Source organism: Hemitrygon akajei, chromosome 12 (genome assembly GCF_048418815.1).
Source record: "Hemitrygon akajei chromosome 12, sHemAka1.3, whole genome shotgun sequence".
Taxonomy (NCBI): domain Eukaryota; kingdom Metazoa; phylum Chordata; class Chondrichthyes; order Myliobatiformes; family Dasyatidae; genus Hemitrygon; species Hemitrygon akajei.
Window position 1 is genome coordinate 45,053,032 of NC_133135.1, and position 16,125 is coordinate 45,069,156.

General features: G+C 39.3%; 1 protein-coding gene across 1 annotated transcript in view; it reads left to right on the forward strand.

Annotated features, from left to right (window-relative positions):
- ttc39a (tetratricopeptide repeat domain 39A) overlaps positions 1–16,125 on the forward strand; it is a 76,372-nt gene that overhangs the window by 16,665 nt on the left and 43,582 nt on the right. The window contains exon 3 of the mRNA XM_073063014.1: positions 15,666–15,797. Coding sequence (XP_072919115.1) covers positions 15,666–15,797 — 132 coding nt within the window. The remainder of the gene's footprint in view (positions 1–15,665; positions 15,798–16,125) is intronic.

The window sequence follows — 16,125 nt, forward strand, 5'->3', positions numbered from 1 at the left end:
TTGTTAATCTTGTGATAGGTTGGTGGTTGTGAAGTTCAGCCAACCTAAGGTATTCTTATATTACTGGGATCTGTATGTGGCCTGATTCTTCCTGAAGTGTTACTAACTGTCCAGCCTATGATGTAGCCTTATTTAGAATGTGGGATGATCCTTACATTTTTCATCAAAAGAAATTGATGGAATGTTCTAGCACTATATATGCACCTTATTTGTAGGTGAAAGCATAATGTCAAAATAAACTAAGAAAGAGAATAAACTATTTCTGATTTCTCTTTCTGAATAAACTATTCTCTTTCTGGGTTTAATTGGATGGATAGTTGGCCTTTCCTGGATAATTCTCTGTTATTTAAAAAGAAGATAAAATCTGAACTTCTTTGTGTGGAAAATTCCAGGTACCGTTCTGTGACTAGAATAGCGTTTGAGATGGTCCTCAATAAGCTTGAAATTGGATGAGATTCTCTTAAAATAAAATAATAATTTCTGAATCCCATGCCTGAAAGAAATTGTAGCTATGCAGGGAAACAGCAGAGCTATGTAACGGGCTAAGGAGATGAAAAGGTAGTAATTTGACTTTAAACCATTTATCTGCAATTGTCAATGTAGAAACTTTCCCAACAAATGAAGGCCATAAGATATAAGAGCAGAATTAGGCCATTCTGCCCATCAGGTCTGCTCTGCCATTCTATCATGGCTGACTTATTATCCTTCTCAACCCCATTCCCGTAACCTTTATTAAACAAGAACCTATCTAGCTCCACTTTAAATATACCCAATGTCTTGGCTGCTACAGCTGTCTGTGGCAATTAATTCCACAGATACACCATGCTCTAAACAATAAAATTTCTCCTCATCTCTATTCTAAAGGTGCATCCCCCTATTCTAAGGCTAGACCTCCTCAATGTAGGATGCATCCTCTTCACGTCCATTTTATCAAGGCCGTCAATATTTGATGGGTTCAATGAGATCCCCTCCCCCTTATTCTCTAGTAAATACAGGCCTAGGGCCTTCAAATACTTCTCACACGTTAACCCTTTTATTTTTGGGATCATCCTTGTGAACCTACGCTGGACCCTGTCCAATAAGGGGCCCAAAACGGCTTTTGCAGTACCTCAAATGTGGGTTGACCAATACCTTATAGGCTCAGCGTTACACTCTTGCTTTTATACTCTAGTCCTCTCGAAATGAAAGTCAACATTGCATTTTCCTTTCTTAATATCACATCAGTCTACAAGTTCACCCTTAGGAATCCTACACTAAGACTCCCAAGTCTTTTTGCACCTCTGATTTCTGAACTTTCTTCCTGCTTAGAAAATTGTCTATGCCTTTATTCCTTCTGCCAAGGTGCATGACTGTACACTTACCTGCACTGTATTCCATCTGCACATTTTTGCCCATTCTCCTGATCTGTCTAAATCCTTCTGTGGACTCCCTGCTTCCTCAGTACCACCTGCCTTTCCATCTGTCTTTGATTCATCTACAAATTTGGCCTCAAAGCCATCAATTCCATCATCCAGATCATTGATATATAAGTGAAAAGAAGCGGTTTCAACACTGACCCCTGTGGAACACCACTACTCACCCAGTGGCAAACCAGAATAGGCCCCTTCTATTCCCACTCTTTGCCTGCTGCTGGTCAGCCAATCGTCTATCCATGCTGGTATTATTTCTATATAGCCCTTTTCTTGTTTAGCAGCCTCGTGGGCAGCACTTTGTCAAAGGCCTTCTGAAAATCCAGGTAAACAATATCCACCGACATGGAGCTGTAAAAAGGTTGCACCACAACATTCTTAACCTTTGCCTTGAGGTTCAAGCCTTTGTGTGTTTAGTACCTCACAGAAGGGTGGAGATTGCCATCATTATACAGAGCTCTTTCAATTTTTTCCCTTGAAGGGAATGTCGCCAGATTGGTCAAATAAATCCTAATTCCAATATCATGAAATCATTGGCTGTTGCTGAGTAAATAGAACATGATATGTAAGATTTGTGAATAAGTTATAATTTCAAATAGGACAGTAATATTCTTCCCAGAAATCAGATGATGATCACCTTAGATTAACACTTGAGAACTACAAGAAAATGTGACATTTCATACAACACAGAAGGAGACCATTCAGCCTATTAGGTCTTTCAGGGCAATCCCATCAGTCTTATTTCTCTGTTTTCTCTGGCTTTTCCATCAACTCCCCCAGTTCTCCTGACACCCATTAAGAGGAGGGGAATTTTCCAGAGTCCGTATAGCCTCAACACATTTCTTTTGTATGTGTGCTGAAACCAGCCCAAGCAGAAGAAATCTGCATGGATTTAGGGAAGATGCGTAAACCCACTCGGTGCATGAAGTCAGAATAAAACATTGGATTCTTGGAGCAAGACTTCTGCACCACATCACCACGCATAATATTGCACTTTACCCAAGCGTTAAACATGGATAGCTCTGCACCCACTCAGCGTTCTACTGGGGCAGGCTTGTTCCGTACGCCAGTGTTATACATGCATTGAACCATTTTGTAACCCAGTCTTGTACAGAAGCATATCTGTATCTGCCAGACCTACACCCCAGTGTTACACTGAGAGAGATGTGTCCATCGTTACTGTACCCCAATATTATACAGAAACAGATTAGATTTTACGGGCTTCCATGATATGAAGTGATGGCTATGTATATTTTGTCCTGCTTCCTGGAAGAAGGAGACAATATTATCTGAAGGACAGAGGGGTTTGCAGTGACATAAAGCCAATTACTGTGTGAATCAGTGATCATTTCAGCTTTTGGTCATAAGACATGAACAACACTCTACTGTTTGTTCAAAAGTCCTTTCCAATTTAATTTTTCCCATTTATTCCAAATGAGATAATGTGATAGGATAGGTCTGGCTGTCTGAATTGTCTCTCTTTCAATATTTTTATTAGTTTCTGCATAAAGGAATACAGAGTACAAGAAGATATATATTATAAGTTTTTAAAAAAAGTACCAAATATATTGTATTAAAAATACAGTTACAATCACAAAACCCTGTATTCATAAAAATTAAATTAAATTGTAATATTGAAATATAATAATTTGTTATACAGAAAAAATATCTAAACCCACTACCAAAGCCAGAGCTGTTAGGAAAAGCAAGAAAAAAAGGGGAAAACCCTTACCATATAATAAAATATATTATTAGTCACCATCTGTACTTTTACAACAAATCAAAGGTTTTGAAAATAACTCAAAAATGGTCCCCATAATGTATAGAAGTCTTGACTAGATTGAAAAACTGAACATCGGATCTTCTCTAAATTTAAGCATGACATAACAGCCCGTAACCATTGAGCATGAGCAGGTGGAACAGTATTCTTCCATTTAAGCAAGAGAACCCTCCTAGCTATAAGAGAAATAAAAGCCAAAATATGCAAATCAGTTTTCTCCAAAATAAAGTCATTTCCTCCAAACAAAACCAAATAATGCGATCAAAGGGTTAAGCTTAAAATTTACTTTGAAAAGTACTGAGAAAGTTTGGAATATTTCCTTCTAGTATCTTTCAAGGCTCGGACAGGTCCAAAACATGTCAATTAATAAGGCTTCTCCATTATTACATCTATCACAGATAGGGGATATATCTGAATAAAAACGAGATAGCTTATCTTTAGACATGTGAGCCCTATGAACCACTTTGAATTGTAAAAGGGAATGACGGGCCCATAACCAATTTAAAAACTTCATTCCAAGTTTCCTCAGAAATTGAAGGCTGTAAATCTCTTTCCCAAAGATTTTTAATTTTGTTGATTGGAACGCTTCTCATTCCTAACAACATACTATTGAATTGTAAGGTTATAAGTCTCTTTTTAAAATCAGAAACAAACTGTAAAAAGGAAAATATATACAAGTAGTTATTGGAATATGTACAATGCATTGTAAGGAAATATGATTAATTCCCAGCAGTACCTGTTAAGCTGTGCAGCCTATTCATTTTGCTACATGCCCGGTCGTTGAAGGGTGTATTAGCCTCCCATTTGCTGTTACATTCCAGCCTTTAACCTAACTACAAAGGCATCTGAATTTGATTAAATGTCATATTATAAACCTCTCAGAGGGCTAGCATGCCTCAGCTAAACAATAAGATCAGTCATGCAGTTAAACATTACCCGCCCATTAACTACTGGATTATTTGCCTAATATTAGTCAATCAGCCCTACCCATGAGGAAATGTTGCTATTACTGTTACAACTTTTCAAGTAATTGTATGTGGTCCACAGGAACAGTAATTAAACACTTTTTTAAAAAAAATTATGCTGATCGAAAATAAAATCAGCATATTTTCCAACCTTTTTTACTTTGCCACCCATGTTAACAGGGACTGTTCCCAGATGGGGCTTTATGGTAGAAGTGTGGTTATATTTCAAGGATGCCTTCCTTTACATTTCCAGAAGATTACAAAGGATTAGTGAAAGTAAAAATAGTTCCATTTATGAATCAGTTTTCCTTGTTCCTTACTCTTGTATTGAGTTGTACAGCATATTCCACTTTGATGTAGGCAGTGAATTCACCTCCACAAGTCTGAGTAGCTCAACATCAAGCAAGCTGCATGACTCAAGGTTTCATTCCCATTCTGTGGTGAACTTAATGAATTTCAACCAGACCCTGCTAAAGTGCCAGAACTGGTCAAACCTCTGGTTCATGAAAAGCAGGAAGTCCAGTTTTGATCTCAGGAATTTTCAAAAAGAGTATTTCTAATTAGGATAAATACATCAAACTTTTGAACAGGGAGACTTTTTTAAAATCTTTACTTAATTCTGAATTTGTACTTTGTATGTTGATTATCTGCTATTTACTTTATAGTAAATATTTTAACAAACATTCAATATTTCAAAGCTGTCTATGAGGGAGGCTCAGCTGTAAACTTACAGCAATATAAAGAACTATAGTTACCTGCACAGGCTTCCAAGTTCTACAGATTATAAGTGACACTAATTGTGTTTGCTGTATTATATTCTTGAAAAGATATTATCTAATATTTTTTCAATTGACAGTCTGTTTTCTGTTTCATCTTTCTATTTTTGCAAAGCAAAAAGTTAACTTCATTCAGAACATAATGAATGAACTGCAGTCATGCAGAACTGAGCCAAATCTTTCCCTTTTATGTTCTGTCATTTTAATCAGTGATTTTGGTTGATACCTTCATAACATTTCCAGCTTTCTGAAAATATGTGTACCTTAAGGAAAACAGACTACAGGGAGTTGGGAAGGAAGTTGAGAAGCAGGACCTCAAAGGTAGTAATCTCAGGATTACTGCCTGTGCCACCCAACAGTGAGTATAGGAATAGAGTGAAGTGGAGGATAAATGTGTGGCTGAGGGATTGGAGCAGGGGTCAGGGATTCAGATTTCTGAATCATTGGGAACTCTTTTGGGACAGGCATGATCTGTACAAAAAGGACGGGTTGCACTTGAATCCGAGGGGGACCAATATCCTGGCAGGGAGGTTTGCTAAGGCTATTGGGGAGAGTTTAAACTAGAATTGCTGGGGGGTGGGAACTGAACTGAAGAGACAGAGGAAGGGGTGGTTGGCTCACAAATAGAGAAAACTTAGAGAAGGTGCAAGAGGGAAGATGGGTAGGTGATACAGTAGGGATACACTCAGACTGATGGTTTGAGATGTGTCCTCTTTAACGCAAGAAACATCATGAACAGAACAGATGAGCAGAAGGGGCCTGGAGAAGGCCTTGGCGAGCAGGATTAAGGAAAACTCCAAGGAATTCTACAAGTATGTGAAGAGCAAGAGGATCAGACGTGAGAGAATAGGACCAATTCGGTTTTGGAAAAAAGTGTATGGAACCGGGGGAGGTAGCAGAGGTGCTTAATGAAAACTTTGCTTCAGTATTCACCACGGAAAAGGATCTTCATGATTGTAGGGATGACTTACAGCAGATTGAAAAGCTTGAGCATGTAGACATTAAGAAGGATGTAGAAACTATAGAAAGGGGGCAGAGGAGATTTACAAGGATGTTGCCTGGATTGGGGAGCATGCCTTATGAGAATAGGTTGAGTGAACTCGGCCTTTTTTCTTTGGAGAGATGGAGGGTGAGAGGTGACCTGATAGAGGTGTATAAGATGATGAAAGACATTGATCGTGTGGATAGTTAGAGGCTTTTTCCCAGGGCTGAAATGGCTAGCATGAGAGGGCACAGTTTTAAGGTGCTTGGAAGCAGGTGCAGACGGGATATCAGGGGTAAGTATTTTATGCAGAGAGTGGCCAGTGTGTGGAATGGGTTGCCGGCAATGGTGGTGGAGGCGGAAATGATAGGGTCTTTTTAAGAGACTCCTGGATAGGTACATGGAGCTTGGAAAAATAGAGAGCTATGGGTAACCCTAGGTAATTTCTAAAGTAAGTACATGTTTGGCACAGCATTGTGGGCTGAAGGGCCTGTATTGTGCTGTAGGTTTTCCATGTTTCTGTGTTAAGGTGGAATATAGCTGAAAAAAGAAATCTGAAACAATCACTACAAAAGTAAAAACAAATGGCTTCAAGAAAGGTTAACTTTGTTATGTTTTGTAAGTCCAAACTGAAAGAAAAACATGGAGCTGGGAATAACATGTCTACTTTTAGTTTAACTTGTAGTGAGGTGTGCACTTATGACATAGTGGTGTAATGACATGTTATTCATGTACTTTTCCATGTACTGTAACTTGTAATGAATTATATAAACAAAGAATCCTTAATCAAACAATATGTTTACTATATTACCAGTATATTAAATACACAAAACTCCTCCCTCCTTGGCTATAAACTCCAACTCAATGTAGAATGTATCTCAACTATATACACAGTATACTATATAGTACAACTTCTATGTATAGACACATAGAGCATCCACAGCAGAGTAAATTTTAAATTGTCCCATTCAAGCCTAAAGATTTCATTGCTGTCGGGGATTTCTTGTTCCTGTGGGACAACGTCTTTCCTGACAAGTGGTGAGACTTGTGACTGTGAAAGAATCTCAGGTTCTGGGGCCTTCCTTCATGGTGGTTGTAGGAGTTGACTCTGGCACTGCAGGAAGTGGTTCTGACAGCTCTGACGACTTCTTCTGGATGTGTTGGCATTCCGAACAGTGCATGACAATCTACTGATCTATCCCAAGCCACCAGGCAAAGCTTCAAGCCAATGCTTTCATTCTGACCACACATAGGTGACCAGCAAGTAGCTCCTCCAGCAATTTAGCTCTCAGCTTGGATGGTACAACAACTCTCAATCCCCACATAAGGCAACCTCTGTCAAGGGCAAGTTCATCCCAGTGCTAATAAAAATGGGGAAACTGGAATTTCTGCTGCACATTCCAGCAATTTTATGTGACCCTGTAGACTTGAGACAGTGCAGGATCTTTTCTGCTTTCCCTTTGGATTATTTCTGCCATTGGTTTGCATTAGGGAGAATATGTCAGAAGGAGTGTCTTTTTTTGTAAATATTTCTAGTATCTCCTTTTCCAAGGATAATCAGGACCAATTCCATGATTAGTTTTCCTCTTTAATTCGACCTTGTAATTGTGTCCTCTAAGAAACAGAGCTCATCTTTGCGTTTGCGTTGCTGCTGTTAGTTCTGTGAACTGAAAGTGGACACCAGTGGTCGACGATCAATAATGAGGGTAAACTCTCTCCTATACAGGTACTGATAGAAAAATTTCACAGCCCAAACCAGACTCAAGGCCTCTCTGTCAATCTGTGCATAATTTTTCTCTGCAGCAGTAGGGGAACGTGATGCAAAGGCTCTGGGGCATTCACTCCTCTCACTCATAACGTGTGACATAACTGCACCCATATCATTAGCTGAAATGTCACAGGCAAGCTTCACTGGACATTGTGGATCTTAATGTGTGAGGACAGAGTACGATGCCATCATTTTTTATTACCTTTTGGAAAGCCACCTCACACCGCTTTGTCTATTGCTATTTCTTCCAATCTGAGTTCAAGGGTGGAGCACAGTAGTCAGGTTTGGCCAGAACCTGTTACAGAAATTGACAAACACTTTTTTTTAAAAAAAAAGGAATGCAACTGTGGTTGACCTCGGAGCATCCACCCCTCCTTGAATTTTCTCAGCGCATTTGTGTAATTCTTGTGCGTCAATGGTGAGATCACAGTAAGCGATGCTTGGTTTAAAGAGTTCACACTTGTTGATTCATGCTCTGGGCCCATAATATTGTAATCTTTATAACACTGTCTTGAGATTTTGAGATGTTTCTTGTCATCCTTACTGGTAACAACAATGTCATCCAGGTACCACCAAGTGACTGGGCAGCCTTGCAGCTCCTGGTTGATAGTAGCAGGTGCAGATGCTACTGTGGCATTGATGATCAAGTAGTGTCATAAATTTTAATGTTAAAATGACTTTGAATGTGTGTATCTTTATTAATACTGATTTAATTTTAGTTGAGTTTAATGAAGATTGAAAGTTGATGCATCTCTTTGCTGATGTATTTTTGACAAACATGACTTTGCTGACCCTAATACAACCCCAATAAAACCAGTATTGTTTGTGTTCAATGAGTTCTTAATCTCTAAAAGTCTTTTTGCAGAATGTACAACCACATGAGACCCAAGGAACTCAAGCCAGGTTTATTCAAGAGCTCTTTACAGTGTGTGCTCTGGAGCTCTCTCTACACATCGTTGCAGTTCAGAGAGGATTTGTTGATGTGACACAATTTTTAAAAAAATGATGGTTCTAAAGCAACATGGGTTCAATATGGTGCTCCTCTCTCCATCTTATTCCCCACCCATCCAGTCCACTATTTTTAAAAAGAATGTAAATGGATTTAGCTGTTACAGATTTCCACCCTCTGATTTTTGAGTAGTTCTTGTGTTATATCTATTTAACTAAGATCACCAGATATTGGTAGAGTATCTCTCATGCCAGATAATGGTAATGTTATCTTATCGTGACCCTCATCAGAAGTTTTAAGTGCCAATCATTCTTGAAATGGTTGGTTTTACTTCAGGAACATCTGCTGTTTTACAGCTGTCTTGACTGTTCCGCAAGGTATCGTGCACTATAATCATGCGAGGTTCCTGGAATTTTTTCTGAAGATCTTGCTAACCTTCTCAAGACAGTTTTTTTTTTACAACTGTACCCAATATCCTGTCTTCTCATTTCTGATTCCATCAGAGATTCAGTATAAGAACTCTATCATGCAGAATGCACCTCTTCTTGTGAGTTTTTTGGTGATTAGCTGCTATTTCTCCACTTTTGGTTTCAAACTTGGCTGTGTCCTGAGTATGCTGTACATTTCTGCTGAAGTATATCCTTTTGAGGATGTGGTATTGTTCTTTTCTTTGGAAGAAATGTTACGAGTTAATATTTTATTCCTGAGATCAATTGACCTTCTGTTACCCATTTTCTCAGCCTCAATTACTCATGCAAATCAACCTTTGCTCTTGAATCAAAACTAGCAATGAAAAGATTCAAGCTTGCAGCATTTACACCATGTATTCAAGACTTAACCCCCACTTGAAGTTGGATGGTAAAGAAAAGTGAAGTAGTACTTTGTTCCTTTGCTATTGAAATTGCCAAAGCTTCAGATTGAAGCCCTGCAAAAGCTGAATACAGAAACTCCTCATTCCAAAATAACAACAAATCCTTCCCTCTCCCCCTCTTCCAGATATGGATCAGACTGCCAAATGTTAATGTTTTAGTAAACCAATTTTTGAGCATTTATATTTGCTCCATGAAAATCCAATGCTAGAAAATTATAAAATTTAGAACAGTGCAGTAGAGGAACAGGCCCTTCATGTTGTGCCAAAGCAATGAAATGAGTAATCAAATGGCTAACTAAACTAATCTCTTCTGCCTATGCAACATCCATATCCTTCCATATTTTCACATTCATGTACCTATTTAAAAGTCTCTAATCTGCCTCTATCGCCACCTCAGACACCCACCATTCTGCGTAAGAAAAAAAAAATTGTCCCTCACATTTCCTTTGAAATGACCCGTTTTCACCTTAAATGCATGCCCTCTGATATTAAGGCATTTCAACCAATGGAAGAAAGATTTTGTCTGCCTACTCTATCTATGCCTCTCACAATCTTATAAACCTCCCCTCAGTCTCTGCTGCTCCAGAGAAAACAACCCAATCTTATCCAACCTTTCAATTTAGCTCATGTCCTCTAATCAAAGCAGCATCCTAGTAAACTGCTTCTACGTTTGTACACCCTCTCCAAAGCCTTGACATCCTTCCTATGATGGGATGACCAGAACTGTATGGAATACTCCAGATATGGTCTAACTAGAGTTTTATAAAGCTGTAACATAACTTCCTGACTTTTGAACTCAATCCCTCAAATAATAAAGGCAAGCATGGCATATGCCTTCTTAACAATCCTATCAAAACGTTCGGCCACTTTCAAGGAGCTATGCACCTGGACCCCAAGATCCCTGTGCATATCAACATTGTAAAAGATCTTGCCCTTAACAGTACACTGTCTCTTTGCATTTGCCCTATCAGGGTGCAACCCCTCACATTTATCTGGGTTAAACTCCATTTGCCATTTCTCTGCCCATATCTGCAACTGATTTATATCCTGCTGTATTCTTTGCCAGTCTTCTACACTATCCACAGCACCATCAATCTTTGTATCAACTGCAAACTTACCCCATCTACATTTTAATTCAGGTAATTTATATACATCACAAACAGCAGTGGTTCTAATACAGATCCCTGTGGAACACCACTAATCATAGGTCTCCAGCTAGAATAAGTCTCTTTGACCACTACCCACTATCTTCTATTGTCAAGCTATTTCTCAATCCAAATGAACCAATTCTCCATGGATTCCAACACCTTAATCTTTTTGATGAGCCTCCTATTAGGGAACTTAACAAATGCCTTACTAAAATCCATGTAAACAACATCTACAGCTCTACCTTCATCAATCACCCTGGTAACCTCGTCAAAAAACTAAATCAAGTTAGTAAGACGTAACTTGCCCTGCACAAAGCCATGTTGACTCTCCCTAGTTAGGCCATGGTTTTCCAAGTGTTCGTAAATCCTATCCTTATGAATTCTCTCCAGTAACTTCCCTACCATTGATGTGATACTCACCGGTCTCTAGTTTCCAGGATTATCCCCGCTATTCCTGAATAATGGAACAAAGGCTACTTGGCAGTCTTCCTGAACCTCGCCTATGGCTAGAGGGGACATGAAGATACTGGTCAAGGCCCCAGCAATCTGTCGCCTCGCCTCTCTCAATAACCTGAGGTATATCCTGGGGAAATATCCATCTTAATGCTCTTTAAGAGACCCAACACTACCTCCTTCTTTACTTTGAATTGTGAGAGAGAGAGAGGGAGAGGGGGAGAGAGAGATAGATATCACCTTTCTCTGGCAGCAGTGAGTGAGGGGGGAGAGAGAGACCAGCCAAATGCAGGCAGATGGTGCTGAATACCCGCTCGCCTTCTACTCTTGTCTTTGTTAGTTTTAATTTTTCTCGATGATTTAATCAGTGAGAAGTTGAGTCGATCATGGGCTCGCAGCCCCAGCTCCGGGTTTCTTGGTCTGCAGGCCGCAGGCTCTGCTCAAAAGCTCACCAAACTCCCTCGGAGACAGCAAACTGTCAGATTGCTCAGTCGGCCCCAAAGCACACCATCAAAATGTAAACTGCAGGTTCCATTGTAGCAGAATCATATTTGAAAGATGAAGTTAATGGAGTAGTTTCATGAATGGAACTGTCTGAAGGGCATTGCCTTTGGTTGAGTTGTTCGCTGGCACCATCTTCTTCAGATGATTGGGTCTTTGAAGATTGGGTAGATACGGTATAACCTCCCTTTAGTGAGAGCACTTGAGGCTATTTATATCCAATAGGGCTTAAGGTCTTCATTTGAACTTCGAATTTTTCAGTCAGTAAACCCAATACCATCACACGATCCTTTAAAAGCTTGGTTTTGTAAAAGAACATCTTAGTCCTTCTTGGTTCAGAACCCTAACTGCCTTGCTTTTAATCACTTTGAAGGGGTTGCAAATTGTCCATGTCATTCACAACAATGTTTATGGATCTGCTGGAATGCAGTAATAGGAAATTCCAAGTAGTTCATTAGAGGTTTGTATTCAGAAATACTGACATCTAGTGACTAGTTCTCCACAGCTTTGTTTATGTCAGGTTTTATAGCCCCTGCCTTCATGTTCATTGTAACTAGTAGAGTTCTTCCAAATCTCGTTTTGGTATCAATGTCCTTCATCAACATTTAATGCTGTCTAGGTTAACGGATAATTAACAGGTTCTGAGATGAAGTGTGTTCGTGCCTTTCAGATTTGTGCCTTGATCAATCCATCACTTAATCTGTGTTTATACCCTTGCCTCAAAATTGGTTTCTTTGGCATCGCTTCAGCTGTTTCCATGACATGGCATCACGGGAATGTGTTATTTATTCCTGCTCCACACTCTCGCGGCTGCTGAAGACCAGCCTTGAATGAACAGTAGCAGTTTTGTCACTGTGCTAATGCCTTTGTGCAGCAGACTATAGAGAGAATGTTCCAGTGTCCTCAAAGTGACAATCAAGAAAAATTACTGTTTGTAAGAAGAAACTATAGGTCATGTACACTGTTCCTTGGAGATATAAATACAATGGGGTGGCATCTGACTGCTTATGTCAAATACTGTGAGGGAAAATTGAGGTCAGTTGGTTGTAATATTCTTCATATTGTTTCATTATACTGTATTCCTTTTAAAAGTTAAGGTAGATTTAAGAGGTTTGTATAGAGTGGGTCAGTTGTATATTTAATATTGCAATAATATTTGAGTAATTCTATATATAGTTTGATTAAGTATTCCTATTCATTTCAATAACTAAATTATGGGTTTTATGTAGAAATACATCAATTGCATACGTCATCATGCTACCACGTGATACAAGCATGCCTTGCTTCAAGTAAAGATGAAGTTAAACCCTTATTCTCTGTGTCTTCCTTTGATTTATGTTTTGAAACCTCAAAATATTAATCTAATTCAATGTTATTGCTTGTTTAACCAAAGTATTTTTTTATAATTTCACCCCAAGCTACCCTAGAGTGCACTGCTCCCAAAGTGAGTGAACAGCCCCTGCACCTAAAGGGACAAAGGCACCGGGTGGGGGCCAGTGCTATGGAGAGGGGAGAGTGGCAATTAAAATGCAGGCTCACAGCATCTGCAGATGGTGGAATAGGGTGGGTGCGAAAAGTAAGATGAAGGATTAGGAAAAAGCATGGCATCATTTTCAATGCTAGCTATAACTGTGCAATGGCCGATAGGTTTGCCCTCGAGGAAGGTGGGCTATTAGCGCTGTACTTGTTCCCTGCCAGATGGCTGTTACCTGTTGCTACTTCGGGTAATCTTTTGCAGGAAAGAGGGAAGCGTGCCAGTAGGTGATGTTGTCTGCATGCTCTGATGGTAAATGTGTGACGATTTGGTGAGGCATAGAAAATTTGGTCCCAACGCTGACAGAGATTGTTGGTAGGTGAGACCGATGTCTGAGGCCTTGGATGTAGTGTGTGGGAGATGGGAGTTCCATGTGACCTTAACCCCACTTCTGAGATTCTAAGACTTTTTTGTTCTGCCCTGCATCTACTTTCTGGGGGAGTGACTCCTTGAATTGTCTCTTGCTTGCCCAGGAGGTTTGGCTACTTGTTTCTCTATAGGTAAAGGCTTACTCATCCTCTTCATGATCTCCAATATTGAACTGCAAAAACCCTGGGACCTTTTTTACCCATGATCAGTCATGGCTTCCTACAAGCGCCCGAGGCTTGTGAAAATGACTCCAGCCACAAGAGAGCCAGGCTTGATTTAATCAGGAAATCTGAACTCATGCCAGCAGTGTTAATAAACAGTGCCATTAGTGCTGGGTGGTTGATATGATCATGCTAATAAATGAAATCATAAATTTTGCGTGTCCTGGTCCACTCTGTTACTTATTCCACTCCCAGCCCAGTTACAAATGTTTTCTAATTTGGCATTTATGGCATAGAGAGAGGTTTTAAATACTATACTCCCTTTTGTATATTTTACTCTCAGGATATCCATTAGACCCCTGTACTGAGAAAATCAGCAGCTTCTCTTCTCAGTTACGATCCAACTGGAAAGGATTTCACCAAGCATTGATAGAGATGAATTGTAAATCACGGTGACTGGTATTTCTGTGTGACAACCATTCTATAAAGTAATCGTCCATTATGTGACTTGATAGAGAGACAGTAATTTTGTCTGTGCAACTTGTCGTACCTTAATACCATCTTGAGAAGAGCCAATGCTGAAAGTGATAATGGACAGGCCAGCATCGCAACAGCTGAGTAAGTGCGGGAAGCAATCCATAAAATAGGTTAAATTAGCAATATAAACAAAATTGGAGCTTTGAACCTTTGATGAGACATAGAAGCAGAATCAGGCCATTCAGCCCATCGAGACTACTCTGCCATTCCTTCATGGCTAATCTATTATCCCTCTCAATCCCACTCTCCTACCTTCCACCTGTAACCTTTCACACTAATCAGGAACCTGTCAGTTTCTGCTTTAAGTATACCCAATGACGTGGCCTGCACAGCCACATGTAGCAATGAATTCCACAGATTCGCCACCCTCTGGATAAAAAAAAAATTCTGCTCATCTCTGTTCTAAATGGACAACCCCCTGTTCTGAGGCTGTGCTCTCTAGTCAGAGACTCCCCCACCTCAGTACATCCACTCTCTCTAGGCCTTTCAATGAGATTCTCCGTCATTCTTCTGAACTTCATCAAGTGCAGGCCCAGAGCCATTAAATGCTCCTCTTATGTTAACCCTTCATCACCAGAATCATTCTCGTAAACCTCTGGGCTCTCTCCAATGCCAGCACATCTTTAATAAGGGGCCCAAAACTGCTCATAATACTCCAAGTGCAGTCTGACCAAAGTCTCATAAAACTTCAGCATTACACCCTTGCTCTTATTTTCTAGTTCTCTTGAAATGAACACTAACATTGCATTTGCCTTCCTTACAACTCACTCAAACTGCAAATAACCTTTAGGGAATCCTGCACAAAGACTTCCAAGTCCCCTTGCACCTCTGAGTTTTGAATTTTCTCCGTTTAGACAGTAGTCTTACCCCTTTATTCCTTCTACCGAAGAGAATGATCATACACTTCACTACAATATATTCCAGCTGAACTTCTTTGCTCATTCTTCCAATCTGTCTAAGTCTTTCTTCAGACTCCCTGCTTCCTCAACACTACCTGCCCCTCAACCTGTCTTCATTTCATCCACAAACTTGGGCAAAAAGCCGTCATAGGAATTTTGTTTCTTTCAGCCTGCGCACAGTTCTGCTGGACAGTTGTATTGTATTTAAGTGTTACATGGATTTGAAGTCAAATAAAATATTTAGCACCAGAAATTTAATGGAAAAAATAACTCTACATGTGCGAAAAATTGTTTTAATGTTTAAAATTCAGTAAAATGCTTAGAATTGAAAACAAAATTGAAAATTAACATTTTTGCTAAGATGGTCATATGGTTTTACCAAATTCATGGTTCAACATTTATTAAAGTATTGTTAAACAACCCTTTCTAATTGAAAACGCATCCATATCAATTAATGGCTTAATTCAACGTACTTTAACCAATAAGTATTGGGAGGAAGCTGCTAAAATTGATTTAATACATAATATTGACTGTACCCATATACTTTTGTGTTATTTTTGCAGAGCCAAAGACAGCATGTACCACTCCTTGACGTATGCCACGATATTGGAAATGCAAGCCATGATGACCTTTGAACCTGAGGATATTATAAATGCTGGGAATACAATGAAAGATGCCCAAGCCGTCTGTCAAAAGCAAGTGGTTTCTTTTAAAAATACGAGTGTAGACAAATGCAATACTGTAAAGTATAGTAACTGCAGTTAAATCGAGCAATTGCAATATAGCAAAAAGCTATTTTAAAATTATATGCAAATAATAGGATTAAAAATTTTTTTTATTGAATTTTCAAGTAGGTTACAGAATAGAAAGAAAAAAATATAATATCAGCCCTCCCCCCTAACATATCCCTATATATATGAAAAAGAGGGAAAAGAAAGAAAGAAAGAAGAAAGAAAGAAAGAGTGCCTGGATATCGGAAGATCCTCACATGCTCCATGGAGTTCAAAATAGCTTTAATATATA